The sequence below is a fragment of the Salpingoeca rosetta genome, assembly GCF_000188695.1.
Source record: "Salpingoeca rosetta unplaced genomic scaffold supercont1.21, whole genome shotgun sequence".
Classification (NCBI taxonomy): Eukaryota; class Choanoflagellata; order Craspedida; family Salpingoecidae; genus Salpingoeca; species Salpingoeca rosetta.
The window spans coordinates 624,285-639,503 of record NW_004754913.1 but is presented as its reverse complement, the minus strand read 5'-3'; the positions used below and the strand labels follow the sequence as shown (position 1 = coordinate 639,503).

At 56.7% G+C, this 15,219-nt stretch overlaps 6 protein-coding genes across 6 annotated transcripts in view; 4 read left to right on the top strand and 2 right to left on the bottom strand.

The window, feature by feature from the left end:
- Positions 1-1,157, top strand: part of PTSG_08153 (uncharacterized protein) — a 2,781-nt gene extending 1,624 nt beyond the window's left edge. Inside the window, exons 4-5 of the mRNA XM_004991118.1 lie at positions 185-271; positions 718-1,157. Of these exons, the coding sequence (XP_004991175.1) occupies positions 185-271; positions 718-819 (189 nt within the window). The 3' untranslated portion in view covers positions 820-1,157. The remainder of the gene's footprint in view (positions 1-184; positions 272-717) is intronic.
- A 108-nt stretch (positions 1,158-1,265) lies between these two features.
- On the bottom strand, positions 1,266-3,144 carry PTSG_08152 (ribosomal protein L15). Its single transcript, XM_004991117.1, has 3 exons — positions 3,127-3,144; positions 2,355-2,548; positions 1,266-1,924 (listed from the first exon to the last, which is right to left on the bottom strand). The coding sequence occupies exons 2-3, from the start codon at positions 2,514-2,516 to the stop codon at positions 1,472-1,474; spliced, it is 615 nt and encodes a 204-aa protein (XP_004991174.1). The 5' UTR covers positions 2,517-2,548; positions 3,127-3,144; the 3' UTR covers positions 1,266-1,471.
- A 56-nt stretch (positions 3,145-3,200) lies between these two features.
- PTSG_12688 (uncharacterized protein) lies at positions 3,201-4,836 on the top strand (the record flags this gene model as incomplete). Its single annotated transcript, XM_004991116.1, has 4 exons — positions 3,201-3,345; positions 3,519-3,743; positions 4,172-4,238; positions 4,585-4,836. 4 exons carry the CDS (start codon positions 3,201-3,203, stop codon positions 4,658-4,660), a joined length of 513 nt encoding a protein of 170 aa, XP_004991173.1. The 3' UTR covers positions 4,661-4,836.
- Positions 4,770-7,879, top strand: PTSG_12687 (uncharacterized protein). Its single transcript, XM_004991115.1, has 7 exons — positions 4,770-5,740; positions 6,133-6,194; positions 6,404-6,634; positions 6,861-6,934; positions 7,140-7,266; positions 7,493-7,544; positions 7,753-7,879. Exons 1-7 carry the CDS (start codon positions 5,117-5,119, stop codon positions 7,858-7,860), a joined length of 1,278 nt encoding a protein of 425 aa, XP_004991172.1. The 5' UTR covers positions 4,770-5,116; the 3' UTR covers positions 7,861-7,879.
- A 1,019-nt stretch (positions 7,880-8,898) lies between these two features.
- PTSG_08149 (sideroflexin 5) lies at positions 8,899-11,853 on the top strand (the record flags this gene model as incomplete). The annotated part of the gene is made up of 9 exons (XM_004991114.1): positions 8,899-9,036; positions 9,242-9,560; positions 9,867-9,918; positions 10,133-10,227; positions 10,517-10,586; positions 10,898-10,972; positions 11,203-11,254; positions 11,482-11,547; positions 11,710-11,853. 9 exons carry the CDS (start codon positions 8,899-8,901, stop codon positions 11,851-11,853), a joined length of 1,011 nt encoding a protein of 336 aa, XP_004991171.1.
- A 738-nt stretch (positions 11,854-12,591) lies between these two features.
- Positions 12,592-14,411, bottom strand: PTSG_08148 (uncharacterized protein; the record flags this gene model as incomplete). Its single annotated transcript, XM_004991113.1, has 5 exons — positions 12,592-12,741; positions 13,057-13,320; positions 13,597-13,736; positions 13,979-14,118; positions 14,398-14,411. 5 exons carry the CDS (start codon positions 14,409-14,411, stop codon positions 12,592-12,594), a joined length of 708 nt encoding a protein of 235 aa, XP_004991170.1.
- Positions 14,412-15,219: the final 808 nt, after the last annotated feature.

Sequence of the window (15,219 nt, the reverse complement as noted above, 5' to 3'; positions counted from 1 at the left end):
TGTCTGTGTGTGTGTGTCTGTTGCCGTACATACGTGTCTGTCTGTGTCTGCCTCTCCGCCACTCCGCCTATATGCCTCTCTGCCTGTCCCCATGCTTTGCGCTTTCTTTCCCTCTCGTCCACCCGCTGCGGTGCTGGGCACCAACCCTCACCCCTCATTCCTTGCATCACGTCACCACGAACAGGACCTGGTTGATGATGGCGAGAGATTCATGCAAGAGTCACACATGCGGCGCCTCAACTCCATGTCCCAGGCCGTGCGCAAAGCAGAGGTTAGCGCTGTTGTGGTGGACGCAGGGGGCGGGATGACTGGAGGCTGGAGCAGCTGCCTGCGGTTTCACTTGGGGCACAAACACACGCACGCACGCACAACACAGTCAGACAAACACAGTCAGGCAAACACAGTCAGACATACACCACAACACTCACTTACTCATTCACTCACTCACTCACCCACTCACTCACTCACCCACTCACACGCACACACACACACACACACACACACACACACACACACACACACTCACTCACTCACTCACTCACACACACACACACACACTCACTCTCTCTCTCTCACACACTCACTCTCTCTCTCTCACTCTCTCTCTCTCTCTCTCTCTCTCTCTCTCTCTCTCTCTCTCTCTCTCTCACTCACTCACTCACACTCCTTCCCTCATCCACTGCACCCTGTACATTGGTGGCGCGGTGCCGTGTGCAGCAAGAGCAGCTGGTGTGGCACGAGCAGGACATGCAGAAGGCGGTGATGGAGTTGGAGGAACTTGAGCGCGGGCTGCGCATCACCACCGTTGAGCGCGGCTGACCGTGCTGCTGGTGCTGCTGGTGCTGCTGATGATGGTGTGTTGTGGTGCGTTGTGGTGCACGTAGTCCGTGGGACAAACGGATGATGATGTTGCTATGACGATGATGATGGTGGTGGTGGTGCTGGTGGTGGTGGTTGATGATGGTGTTCTTCCTTGCTACTTTATCGTTGTCTCTCTCCCCCTCTGTGTTGTTGTGACCGCGCTGGCGTGGTGCAACCAGGGAAGCACAACGGAGATGACACGATCCGAAGTTTGTTATTGCCCCTAACTTTGTCCTCGTGTGATATCATGTGTGCGTGTGTTCTTGTCTCATCATTAAACGTTTTTGTACGACCAAACGTCACGACATACACGAGCCACATGACAGGCCACACACACACACACACACACACACACACACACACACACACACAACCACGCTCAGTCTGCACACGTGTGTAAGTAAGCCCGACTCTCGTTTACTGGATGTGGGGATGACTGCTGACACGCCAAGGGAAGAAAATACAGCACAAGAAGAGGGGAAACGGGGCGGACAACAAGGGCACGCCAACAAAGCACCAACCAGCAACCAGGAACGACACCACCAGCACCAACAACAGGGACAGCAACAACGGCAACGGAGCTGCTTGCGCAGCCGCGTCGTCGCACTGCTTAGCGGTAGCGGCGCCAGTTGAGGGTGTTGCGGCGCTTCCAGGAGGCACGGCGGGAGCCACCAGTGGTCTTGTTGTACCTGTGACCATGGCCGAGACCACGGTTCTTGCGGCCGGCGGACGTGAGGGCGCGCATCTCACGGTGCTTGTGCACGTTCTTGCAGATCCAGTTGATGCGGGCATCGCGGCGGATGGCCTTGTGCGCGGGGTCAACAAGGATGACCTCGTAGTACTTGTAGGTGGCGTCCTGGGCAACCCAGTAGGAGTTGAGGACGCGGAGACCACCGCAGCGACGGCCGGCGCGCTCCTCGGCGACGCTCTGCTTGCTGCGCTGGAACTTGAGGTGGTTCACACCCTGGTTGGTGGGCTTGCCGCAAACGGCACCCTTGCTGACCTTGCGCTTGCGGCCACCACGCCTGACGCGGACGCGGTAGATGACGTAGCCCTGCTTTGCCTGCGGGGTGGGCACGTGCGTGTGTGTGTGTGTGTGTGTGTGTGTGTGTGTGTGTGTGTGTGTGTGTGTGTGTGCAAGCGTATATGTGTGTGCACATGTCGCGTGTGGTGGATTGGCATGAGTGATAGCATGGGAGCAAGGTGGAACGACACGGCACGTGCACGACGCGCGCACACGTGCAATCGCAGCACACCAAGAGCCATGTAGCAGCACCCAAGCACAGCACAGACAACACGCATCACGCCGTGAAGGTGTGTCCCACATCTCCACAACATCACGCGCACAACGGCGGTGCCGCTGCAAGCACCACAAACAGCACATCACACAAAGACATAGCACAGACACAAACACGTAGCACAGACACGCCACAGCATGAGACACAGGTGCACAAGACAGGCCGCCATTTGGCATTGTGGCTGGCTGGCTTTACCTTGTAGCCGAGGCGGCGGGCCTTGTCGGGCCTGCTGGGCTGGCTGGCACGGTGGACCGAGGTCAGCTGGCGCAGCTTCCAGGCGCGGATGCGGAGCACAAAGCGAAGCACATCGCACTGCTTGCGCTTGTACAGCTCCTCAACGTACTTGTACACACCCATCGTGTCAGCAGAGAGAGAAGTGGGGTGATAACCTTCGTTCGCAAAACAGAAATGCAGGGCACGTGTGAGGTGTGATCAGCAGCGTGGTGGTGGATGATGATGGTGTTGTGTGCAGAAGAGCGGTCACGCGTGGTGGTGTTGGTGGTCAGAGCTGCAATCGCCTCATGCGCAGCTGTGCACGGCTGCTCACGCCCGTGCCGTGCTCCAACCACACAACCAGCGCCATTGCCGCTGCCGGCAGCAGCGGCAGAAGCAGCAGCAGCAATGAAGTCTGCATCTGCCTCCCCCCCCCCTATCCCCCAACATCATCGCCAGCTTGCTCTGGAAGAGCACGTGTGCTGTGGCTGGTGCTTGTGTTGCTGCTGCGGCTCATCTTCTCCGTCGAGCACACAAGTTGTCGCGTGGGCTGATGGTGCTGCATGCTCCACGACGCTCCACGCCACCCGTACACGAGTAGCATCGGCCGTGCACACCCCAGCAGTGATGGAGACAACCACCACCACGCACAACCACCGTGGGCGAAGCACCACGCTCACGCTCGCTTCGTTCATCTCCCTCCACTTCGCACACACACACTATCCATCGCCGCACACTCAACTCGAGGGCTCACCTGCGGTCAGGAAGAAAAAGGCATGCGACAGGAGGCGATAAAAACTCCAGCACACGCCACGAACAAAACTCAGAATGTGCCAAACTGCGCATTTACGTTCATCAGCCATATCTTCGCATAATCGTCAGAACTTGAACCAGCCAACACACAAACAAGCAGCAACCACCGCTTCGTCTGACGCTCACCGCACACACTCGTCACACAGAGCCATCATCATGGGTGAGTGTATGTGTGTGTATGTGTGGTTGCTTGTGTGTGTGTGTGTGTGTGTTGTTTGTGGTTGTGTGCTGTTTGTGTTGCCGCATGATGAGCACCCGCGCTTGAAACTGCACGCGTGATCCTCTCGGCTTGCTTTGCCTCAAACTCATACTGTCGCGTGTCTGCAATCGCAGGAGCACGAACGCCAGCGACAACGTCGCTTGCAGTTGCCGCCGTGCTTGCCGTGCTGGCATTTGCCAGCTTGCAGCTGTTTGCAGACACCTTGCGTGAGAGCAAGGTAGGCACCATCGGTGCCGGCTTTGTCTCGTCCCTCATCTACATTATGACCCTCACCGCCATCAACAACATCGAGTGCTCAGTCTTTGGCTCAAACTACCAAGCAGGAATCTTCCCCGAATGTACGTGTGCACATGTGAGCGAAAATGAAGGGAAAGCAAAAGGAGGGTCAGAGAGGGTTTGGCAAATGAGGCTGTGTATGCGTATGTGTGCATGTGTCTGTGTTGTGTGTCTGTCTGTGTCTGTGTTGCGTGTCTGTATCTGTGTTGTGGGTCTGTGTCTGTGATGAGGTGCGCTGCGCTGTGTTGTGGGTCTGTGTCTGTGATGAGGTGCGCTGCGCTGTGGTGTGTTGGATGGATCAGTCGTCGGATCCAGTGTTGGATGTGTCAGCGTGGTGGCTGAGATGTCACTGAAAAGGACACGCCACCGAATGTGGTGTTAACTGCGCAGCTTAGGTTGTGATGGCTGCCGATGGTGTCTCATTGAGGCTGCTGCAGTTGTGACTGTTTTGCCGTTTGCTCAGCCATCACCCATTGTGCATGTCCTGCAGGTGTGCTGGCCTTGTTTGTGGCCATGGCGTGTGCAGCAACGATTCACGGTGTCAGCGTTACAACTTGGTACGAGGCGTGTTTTGTGTCCGTGTCTGCATGTGTGCGGCAGTGAACAACGGGTCATGTGTTGTGGCTACGTGTGCACATGTGTCCGTCTGTCTCTGCCCACCTGCCCATCTATCTCCCAGTGGGTGTCTTCACGAATATGCTCGCGTGCTTCTGGGTGCCTGATGATGTTTGTCCTTTTCACCCGTGATGTGGCAACACCCACAAACACTTCGCACTGGCTCACACATACACACACATGAATACACACACACACACATGTACATGCTTTCTTTCTCCTCCACACTCACGCTCACACTCCCTTGCTTTTTCCCCCCGTCCCCTTTTTACACACGTATTCACGCAGCTTCTTGTTCAGCTGTGGGCACACGTTCTTCCTCAACCGACTCTCCACACAACTGTACAGCTCAAGAAAGCAATAAACCCCTCCCCCCATCCACACGCGCACGCGCACGCGCACATCCACACGCAGGCCTGTTTGTGCTGCTGCGTCTCCGGCGATGTCGTGTTGCTCTTCACTCTCTCTCTGTTCTCCCTCCTCGTTATTTCAAGCAAAGCATCAAGCAAGTGCCGACCAACCATCAACCACCAAGCAAGCAATTCAAAGAAGTCCACCAGCAACAGTCAAATCCCACATCCAACACCTCATCATCCAAACACCTCACACAACCACAGAGCTGCGATGTGGGAGGTGATGCTGGCTGCAGCGTGCTGCTGTGGGTGGGCTTCGTCGCCCCGGCAACAGGCAAAGCTTGACCTCAAGAACAGCCTGCTGGTGGCCGTGCACGGCAGCAGCAGCGCACATGAAGGCGCGGGTGTTCCGCTGAAGCAGCACAGCAAGTCGTTTGTGATCGGCGTCAACGCCGCCTGTCGACCTGATGGTGCCCGCGCTGCCGCTGCTCGATGCACTGAACGCATCCGCCACAGCCATGCCCAGTGGCCCTGCCGACCTCACTGCGCTTGCGTCCGTCGATGACCTGACCAGGTGCTTTGCGCACCACTTTGCGCAGGGCGCTGCGGCCGAGCGCTTCTTTGCCGACGCTGAAGTCTTCAACGCCATTGTCAGCGCTGCGAGGTCCCTTCCGCAGACGGTGGCTTTCACCGGCGGCAACGCCGCCCTCATGGCGGACTTCCTGGCAGCAGCAGACACGCGGGAGCACCGGCACGAGGTGATTCTTGCGGCCAGGGTGGGCCCGCGGCTGAAGCAGCTGCTGCGCCCGGGAATCACCGTCCCAGACGAGTTTCTCGACGAGGCCGACGAGTACCACGTGATCATGGAGTACCATCGCGGGGACCAGTGGGGCGAGGCGACGGCCCCGCAGGCAAACCGGTTCATCTTCTCCCATGACCGCACCAACGCTGAGCTGCGTGCCGTGCCCACGCTTCACAAGCTAGTCAAGGAAGACAGCGGGACCTTGCACGGTACTCAGCACACCTACGTTATCTCGGGCGTGCACATGCTTGAAGGGCAGACCCCAACCGCCCAGGGCATGGCCATCAGGGTGAGTGGAGCGCTGTCTGTGTGTGTGTGTTTGTGTGTGTGTGTGTGTATCCTGTCTGTGTGTCTGTGTGTGTTTGTGTGTGTGTGTGTGTATCCTGTCTGTGTGTCTGTGTGTTTGTGTGTGTGTGTATCCTGTCTGTGTGTCTGTGTGTGTGTGTGTGTCTGTGTGTGTGTCTGCGTGTGCGTCTGTCTGTGTCTGTATCTGTCTGTGTCTGTATTTGTCTGTGTATATCTGTTTGTTTGTCTCTCTGTGCGCGTGTGCGCGTGTGCGCATGTGCGCGTGTCTCTGCCTCTCTATGTACTGCTGACGTTACTACCCTCATGACAACACCCCTAACCCATGCCCTCGCCCCCCCCCCACACACACACACACTTCTCTTCTCCTCGCTGCAGCGGCTTGAGCGGATGCTGACATCTCTGCCGCCGCAGGCGCCCGTCCACCTTGAACTCGCCAGGTTGGTTGCACAACTCACCACCGCCGACACACGTAACACTTACTGGCCCACCATATGGCTTCTTCTTCCCCCCCCCCGGGCCGTGCATCACCTTCTTCCTGTTCACGCTTACATTGTCATTGCAACCACCACAATCACAAGTACCGCTCCCACTCTCACTCCCACCACCACCCTCACTCCCACTCCCATCACCACGACTACCACTGCAGCATCAGCGATGCGACGCTGATGCGGCTTGCGGCAGCCCACCTCCTCCCGCGCGTCACCTCTCTCGGGCTCAACGAGCAGGAGCTTGCCTTCCTCCTCACCCACTTTGCGCACAGCAGTAGTGGTGGCGATAGCGACAACAGTGGTGATGACAGCAAACCGACGACGTCAGCGCGGGTGCTGCTCACGCAGCCGCTGGAAACAATTCGGCAGCTCAAGCACATCTTCGCAAGGTCTGAGAGAGGGGAACAGTGGGTGTGTGTGTGTGTGTCTGTGTGTGTATGTGTCTGTGTGTGTGTGTATGTATGTGTCTGTGTGTCTGTGTGTGCTCTTTGTGCTCCACTCTGCGTGTCTTCATCTGCGTACCCCTGTGCCAGCTCGTCCGGTTACCTGACCTGCCTTCGCACGTACATGTTATGTTGACTTGCGCTGCTTCATGGCGTGCACTTGCGCATCCAGACTTGGGCCGGACAGCCGGCTGAGCCGCATCCACTTCCACTGCCTCACCTACCACCTCATCGCCTCCCATCAAGGTACACCCTGCCTCTCCGTCGCACTGCAATACACACACACACACACACACATACAGCTCCTTTGCGCTGCGGGCTGACCTTCTTTTGCCTCCACTACACACCACCATCCGCCACTCACAACCACCACCACCACCACCAAAACAACAACCACCACCACCACCACCACCACCACCACCACCACCACCACCACCACCGCGCCTGGCAGGCCACTGGACGGGTGCTGGGACGGCGGCCGCTGCGGGGTCGCTCGCTGCCTCCCGCCGCGCATGCGAAGATCCACACATCAACGTCGCCTCATTCGACATCCTCCTCCCGCCAAACACACCCAACACGTAGGCCCCTGCTGTGTGTGTGTGTGTCTGTCTGTCTGTCTGTCTGTCTGTCTGTCTACCCCTCTGTCTGTCTACACCTCTGTCTATCTACCCCTCTGTCTATCTCCCCCTCTGTCCGTCTGTCTTCGCGGCTTTCTATCGTGTAGATGCATGCGATCCACGCTCTTCTCACACAGAACAACCCATCCTGTGCGTACCCCCATGTCCTGCTGCGTACCGCCACCAGCAACACGTGGCTGCACCGCAACGCCGTGTCCGTCAAGAAGGAGCGCATCTATGTACGCGGCGGGTCACCTTGTTGAACACGCCACCCTTTTGCTCGCTTCCTCACCGCCTCACTCCTTGCGCTCTCCCTCGTACACCACATTGTGCTGCTCATGTGTTCGTTTCTCGATTGTGCTCACCCGCCTCTTTGCTCACCACGGCATGCTGCATCTCACATTCCCTGTTGTGACGACCGCTGCCCTTGTTTTGCCGTGTGTTCAGGAGTTTGCTGTTGCGCCAGTGCTGGTGTGCAAGCGGCCGACAAAGACGGTTGGCCTTGGCGACACAATCTCCGCTGCAGGGCTCGAATACTCTGCATACCGCCCGTAGCCTCACACGACAACGGGGGGGGGGGGGCAGCACACACACACACACACACACACACACACACACACACACACACACACACACACACACACACACACACACACACACACACACACACACACACACACAAATGTCACTAGCCATGTAATGTCACATCTTGGCACGTGTGCGTGCGTGTGTAGAAGGTCACGCAATCAGTTCAAGTCACCCATATGTGTGTGCGTGTGCACAGACTCACGTCATCCATGTCGCCCTGCTTCTTCTTGGGCGCCTTCAAAGGCTTCTTCTTGCTGTTCAAAGTCAAGAAGACGCAGCAGTGCACATACATTGGGGGGGGGGGGGGGGTGGGCTGCATGTGGTGCTAACTGAAACACACAACACACAACGACCCACGACACACACACACACACACAACAGCATACATCCCCCAACGGCACACGACACACACACACACACACAACGGCATACAACACACACAGCAACACACTGCAGCATACAACACACACCAACACAGCAACAACACACTGCAGCACCCACCATCCACGCCATCACCAGAATCACTCACCCTCCCTGTCTGTTTCCTGCTGGCATCTTGGCTGGCGTGTGTTGCTTTTTTGCTCTTGTGTGCTGGCTGAGAAAATGAGAAAATGCTGAGTCAGCGATTTCCACTGTTGCGCAAGCGAAGAAAAAGGGAAAGCACAGAAACACACACCTCCCCAAAACACCCAATACGCACACCAACACTGACAGCAGAAGCAGCGCGTGCAAACAACACACACACAGGTAGCATCAACGCGTGCGCCCTCCAAACAGGTAAGGTGGAGGAGAGACAGCAGCGGAGAGAACAAGGGGGGCTTTGTTCCACCATATTGCTGTTCGCCTCGCAGTCACTCGCTCACTCGCTCGCACTCACTCGCTCGCAGTCACACGCACTCACTTCCCTTCTCTCGCACGCACGCACGCACTCCCTGCCCCCTCTCACGCGTGCGCTCGCAACGTTGTGAAGCTTGCCCCGCCGCATCCCTGCATCCAACCGCAGCCATGAGCCTTGACAAAGAGTCCATGCCGCCGTTCTCGCTGGCGGCGCCGTCGCGCTTCGACCTCAGCACTTACCTTGGCCGGGTCAAGCACTTTTACAACACCACCGACCCTTCCACCCTCCTCTACTCAAAGTCCAAGGTGTGTCTGTGTCTGTCTGTGAGTATGGGTGGGTGGATGTGGGTGGGTGTGTGGGTGGGTGTGTGTGGGTGTGTTGTGTGTCTCATTGGGTGTCTCTACTGCAAAGGTCTGCCTGTTTGTATGCGCGCGGCCCTGGGGACAGTGTCCGCACGACCACAAAACAACCACGCCAACTCACACATGTGCGCGCACAACCGACTGACAGATTATGGAGGCCAAGGCGCTGATGGAGTCATTCAAGCACGGGACTGTCGATCCCAGCGTGACCAACACGCAGCTGTGGAAGGCCCGCAAGCTGTGCGACTCTGCGCTGCACCCAGACACGGGCGAGCTCATCTTCCCGCTCTTCCGCTTCTCCGCGTTTGCGCCCGCCAACATCCCCATCGCAGCCATGCTCCTCTACCCGACAGCCAACCCGTACTTCATCATCACCGCCCAGTTTATCAACCAGACCTACAACGTCTGCGTCAACTATGCCAACCGCAACGCCTCCAGCAACATGTCCACATCCACCCTCCTCACCGGTGCGGACGTGTCTTCGTGAGAGGGCAGAGTGAAAGAAAGGCGCGTGGGATGGTGTGCGTGTGAGTGTGTATGTGTATGTGCGTGTGTATGTCTCTGTCTGCCTGTCTGTGTGTGTGTGTGTGTGTGTGTCTGTCTGTCTGTCTGCCTGTGTCTGTCTGTCGGTGTGTGTCTGTTTCCTTGTCTTTGCTTGTGTTTCTGTGTCTACGTCTGTGACATCTCGTGCAACCTGCTTGTGACCTGCGCGTGTGAATGACACGTTTCTCCACCTCTGCCATTGCCGTTGCTGCCGCTGTTTGCTTGTCCAGCGTATGGTGCCGCCGTCACGTCGTCCTGCGGTCTCGCCCTCGGGTTCGGAAAGTACGTTCCACGCTGCCTGCACGCTCACACAGCACCTGTCCATGACCATGTGTTGGCGCCCTTGATTGTATACACTTGTCACAGAACTGCTCCTCCTCAGTGACTACATTTTCCCCCTTAACACACACGGACTCACTCGCACGCACAACACTCACACGCTCACGATCACTACCACTCACACACCCACGCCCTACCGTGCGCGCGTGCCCTGCAGGATCAGCCGCATGCTTGCCGCGCGGGCTGGCGGGTCGCCCTCACCGCTCATGGTCGCCGCACAGCGCGCCGTCGTCCCGTACCTCGCAGTCGTCGGTCAGCTCGTGGTGGGCGTGGGGGCGTGGGGGGCGTGGGGGCGTGGGGGGCGTGGGGGGTAGTGTCTTGCTTGTGTGTGCTTGTGTGGGTGTGGGTGTGGGTGTGGGTGTGTGGGTGTAGTGTAGTGTAGTGTAGTGTAGTGTAGTGTGTCGTGTGTCGTGTGTCGTGTAATGTAGTGTAGTGCTGTGTGGTGTGTGTGTGTGCATACATGCGTGTGTTCTTGCATGTGAGTTGCGCGGTGCCAAACTCCTCGCCATCTCACCGCCTCCCGGCTCGTTGTCTTGGACAGGTGCTGGTATTGTGAACTTGCTCTGCATTCGCCAGACGGAATTCAGCGAAGGCGTCACCGTCTACTCCGAGTACGCACGCACGCACGCACACACTCGCATGTGTTCGTATTGCGTTCAGCAGGCTGTGGTGCACTGATGGTGGTACAGCGGTGGCGGTGATGCAAAGATGGTGCTGGTGGCATGCGCTGTGCTGCTGCTTTGCGGTCACAATAATTGAACACAGCTCACATACCGACCATCAACTGCAACCATACACATGTATGCACCCCCCCCCCCCACCAAATGTATATTGCCATACTCCCTGTCTCTGTGCGTCTGTGTGTCTGTGTGCCTGCCTCGCCCCCGGCCACCCCTCGCCACCTCGTCCCTCCGTGCATCAGGGGTGGTGAGGATCTCGGCAAGTCGGTCGTTGCCGGTCGCGATGCCCTCAAGAAATGCTCCATCGTCCGCGCCCTGTACGTGCCTGTGTTTGTCTACGTGTGTCTTTGTGTGTGTGTGTGTGTGTGTGTGTGTGTGTGTGTGTGTGTGTGTGTGTGTGTGTATGTCTGTCTGTCTGTCTGTCTGTGTACGTGTGTCTGAACTCCTCTGCCTGTTGTGCTAGCTGCCCCTTTTTTCCCCGCAAGCGCTCACTGCTCCACCCCACTCCTCCCCGCCTCCCGTCTTCATTTGCGTTCGCACATGTCAGGTGGTGCATCCCCATTTGCTGCCCGCCGCTGATCATGTCTCTCGTCGACAAGGTGTGAGACGCTGTTCATCTGTGTTGTGTGTGTGTGTGTGTCTGTGTGTTCATCTGTGTGTTCATCTGTGTGTTGTGTGTCTTTGAGTGTGTGTGTGTGTGTTGTTCTGCATGTGGCGTCTGTTTATCTGCTTGTCTGTCTGTCTGTGTGCGTCTGTCGTGCGCAGGTGCATTCATTTTCATTTTTCACGCGGCGAATTCATGCCCTCCTCCCCTTTGCCGCTGCAGGTGAAGGTCATCCGTCAGAATCCGCGTCTTCGTTTCATCGCTGAGCTCGTCGTCATCGGCGCTTCGGTGAGAGCACACACACACACACACACACACACACACACACACACACACACACACACACATTCACGCACACACACACACATTCACGCACACACACACACATTCACGCACGTACACATTCACACACGTACACATCCACACATGCACACATCCACCCATTACCAGGTTGGGTTTGGCGTGCCGCCGGCGCTGGCTGCATACCCGCAGCGGGACAGCCTGCCCGTGACGGCAATTGAGTCACGATTCCACAACCTGATTGACGAGAGCGGGAAGCCAATCGACCGTGTCTACTTCAACAAGGGCCTCTGATGATGATGATGATGATGATGATGATGATGATGATGATGATGATGATGATGATGATGATGATGATGATGACGATGACATGAATCGGGTGACAGCCCCGAAGTGAGTGGCCAGGCTCATTTGGCTCGTTGGGGGTGAGTGTTGTTGGGCTGTGTATGTGCATGTGTGACAACAGTATCAGGTGTGCCTATTTCTATCCTACTTGTTTGCTCCCCGCCCCCCTCGAAGTCTCGACCTCTCCCTTGCTGATACTGTGATGTGACATGATGTGAAGGATATCAGCAGTTGTTTCCAACAAGTATGTTTGAATTGACAAGCTTGTGCGCGCGCGCGCGCGCGCGCGTGTGTGTGTGTGTGTGTGTGTGTGTGTGTGTGTGTGTGTGTGTGTGTGTGTGTGTGTGTGTGTGTGTGTGTGTGTGTGTGTGTGTGTGTGTGTGCAGTCTTGATCGCTTCCCTGCTACTGTGTGGGCTTTTCCCATTTTCAAAGGCACCCAGAGTCGTGCGTGTGTTGTTGCATCATATGTAAATGCCTTGATACTCGTTCACATACATACACGCATACACACGCGTGCAAATGCTGTCATGACATGACAATGGTTGAATCGGTTAGAACTGAAAAGCTGTGCAAATAACACACTGGTGGTGAGAGATTTAGAGGTTTAGGAAGAGGACAAGCCGAAAATAACCAACTGTATGCCGCCCTCCACACACGTATTACACATCACATCATGCAGCGGTGCGCTAGCTGTCTGAGTCACTGCTGTCGTCGGATGACGAGTCCGCCAATACGGAGGAGGAGAAGGGCGGTCCACCCTGCCCGCGCACAGACCGCGCCGCTGCTGGTGTTGGTGTTGGTGTATGGGGGGTGGCGGTGGCCTGCCGGGTTGCAACCTGAACAGTGGATCGTCAGCACACAGTCATGCGTGAGACATGAGGGATGCAGGGCACAAGCCCAAGCTTAGACCCGAACGTGCGCATAGACACGCACACACATACGCATCTACACACATAAGCATACACGCATACACACGCACGCACGCACACACACACACGAACACGAACACGCACACACACACACGAACACGAACACGCACGCACACACCAACACACACGCACACACCAACAGGCACGCACGCATGCACACACACGCACACACCAACACACACGCACACACCAACACGCACACACCAACACATGCGCACGCACCTTGCGCTTTGCTGCCTTTGGCGGGTGCGCGCCGAACTTTGGCGACGGCGGTGACGCTGGGCGCTTCCCTTCGATATGGGGCGGCGTGTGCTCTTCCGAGTTGCTCACTTCTGCTGCCGACGATCGCGGTTTGCGCTCGGATATGGGATCGGGACGCAACACCGCCTCCCCGCCCGCGCTGCGCTTGTACTTGACGCTCACATCCTTGATGAAGCGGTCCAGCACAAAGCACTGGCGCCCTGCATCAAACCGGCACAGGTACGTCTGCAGCGGTGGTGGTGGTGATGATGGTGGTGGTGGTGGTGGTGGTGGTGGTTGAGAGGGTGAGGAAAGGACGTCAAAGTACGGATAGAGGTGAGACCATGTAAACACGCGGGGTAAATCAAAACATGGACAACAGTGAACTGGCTAGCAAGCAACAAGCCCAGATGATCCCGCACACACACATCAGCACACACACACACACATCAGCACACGCACACACACACACACACATCAGCGCACATCAGCACACAAGGACCCATCTGCATGCTGACATACCGTGCTGTTCTTCATGTTGCCAAACATGTTGACTGTGGTGTCATTGTCACCGCCAAACTGCATGTGCACGTTGCCTCCCTCGTCACCATCTCCGATCTTGATTACACCCGATGAACTCGCCGACGCCGGCTTGAAATCATCTGCACAACGCACATGCGAGTGCGCATGTGAGTGTGCAGGCGGGTAGAAGCATCATGCTGATCATCCCGTGCCAAATCCCGCCACTCCAACAGACATACACACACACACAATGATGAACGCACACGCACGCACACACTCTCTCTCATGCACATCACATTACACCACCTCCACACAGCGCTTAGCTCCTTGCCCCATCTCTCCGCTCCTTCGTCTCCACCACCCGCCTCTCCAAGCACCTTACATCTCAAGAGGATTGGTTCATCGGCGTCTGTTGGCTTGAGAAATGTGTCCCCGAGAACGACCTCATATTCCACATCCGGCTTTGGTCCATCACCAGTGCTATTGCTGCTGCTGCTGCTGCTGTTGCTGTTGCTGCTGTTGCTGTTGTTGGCGGTGGCGCCCTTGCTGCGCTCGTCATGCTCTCCAATACAACCCCAAGGGCCTCCCTTGTTGTTTTTCCTCCCAACCAACCAACTCCAACCAACTCCAACCACCACAGTGTGCACGCTGCTGCCTCCCACGAACACACACACACACACACTCCGCGTCAGCTCTTGCTTCGTCTTGTTGTCTTTTGCTTGGTCGCGGCGACTTTCCTCTTTGGGCTGTGATTGCGGAATAATGAGTGATATCTTCAACCAATTATCGCGTGTATATGACTTGCCGCCACACATATCCCCGCGCCACTGCACACAGCATCACTCTCCTCTCCTCTCCTTCCGTCTGCACCTCGCTTGTTGAGGTTGAGGTGTGTTTGTTGTTGTGGTTGTTCTCGTTGTCGTTGGTGCTGATGTTTGAATGGTTGAGATGTGTGAGGAGGCTGCTGGGTTCAGGTCATGCTGCCACTGTTCAGTGCTTGCTGGCTGGGGGATTTCTGTCGTGTGCGCTGCGTGTGCGCTGTCGCTGCGTGTGTGGCGCTCTTCTTGACACGAGGCACTGACAGGTTGTACCTTTTCCCCTCTCTCAAACACACAGCCAGTGCTTGCTTGAGCCTTGAAGGATCCATCGCATCGCGCTGATGGCCAGCGGCAAGGACGTCGTTGGCCGCATTGTGGCCGTGGACCCCGACGCAGTCTACAAGGCCTGCCCACACTGCTTCAAGAAGTTGTTGCCCGATCAAGGCTGGTACGTGACTCTGTGTGTGCGCGCGCGCCTGTGTGTGTGTGTGTGTGTGTGTGTGCGCGCGCGCCTGTGTGTGTGTGTGTGTGTGTGTGTGTGTGTGTGTGTGTGTGCGTGTGTGTGTGTGTGTGCATGTGTGTGTGTGTGCGTGTGTATATACCTGTGGTCTCAGTGTTTGCATACCTGTGTACGCCTTTTGTAGCTTGCATGCACATCTGCTTGTCGGGATGTGACGCTACTTCACTGCCTTCTTCTTCCCAATGCAAGCATGCATGTGCGTCATGCGTCGAGTGTCTCGCCAGCTGCTCATGAAAAAACAATTTCTTTTCTGCACACTCTAACACACACGCACACGCAAACACC

Bases quoted from the DNA above. Each gene is read 5' to 3' on its own strand.
- PTSG_12687 (XM_004991115.1), top strand. From the start codon at position 5,117: ATGGTGCCCGCGCTGCCGCTGCTCGATGCACTGAACGCATCCGCCACA. The intron at 6,195-6,403 runs GTTGGTTGCACA...CTACCACTGCAG, and splicing joins GTCCACCTTGAACTCGCCAG to CATCAGCGATGCGACGCTGA. The intron at 6,635-6,860 runs GTCTGAGAGAGG...TTGCGCATCCAG, and splicing joins CTCAAGCACATCTTCGCAAG to ACTTGGGCCGGACAGCCGGC.
- PTSG_08152 (XM_004991117.1), bottom strand. From the start codon at position 2,516: ATGGGTGTGTACAAGTACGTTGAGGAGCTGTACAAGCGCAAGCAGTGC. The intron at 1,925-2,354 runs GTAAAGCCAGCC...CCCACCCCGCAG, and splicing joins CCCGCCGCCTCGGCTACAAG to GCAAAGCAGGGCTACGTCAT.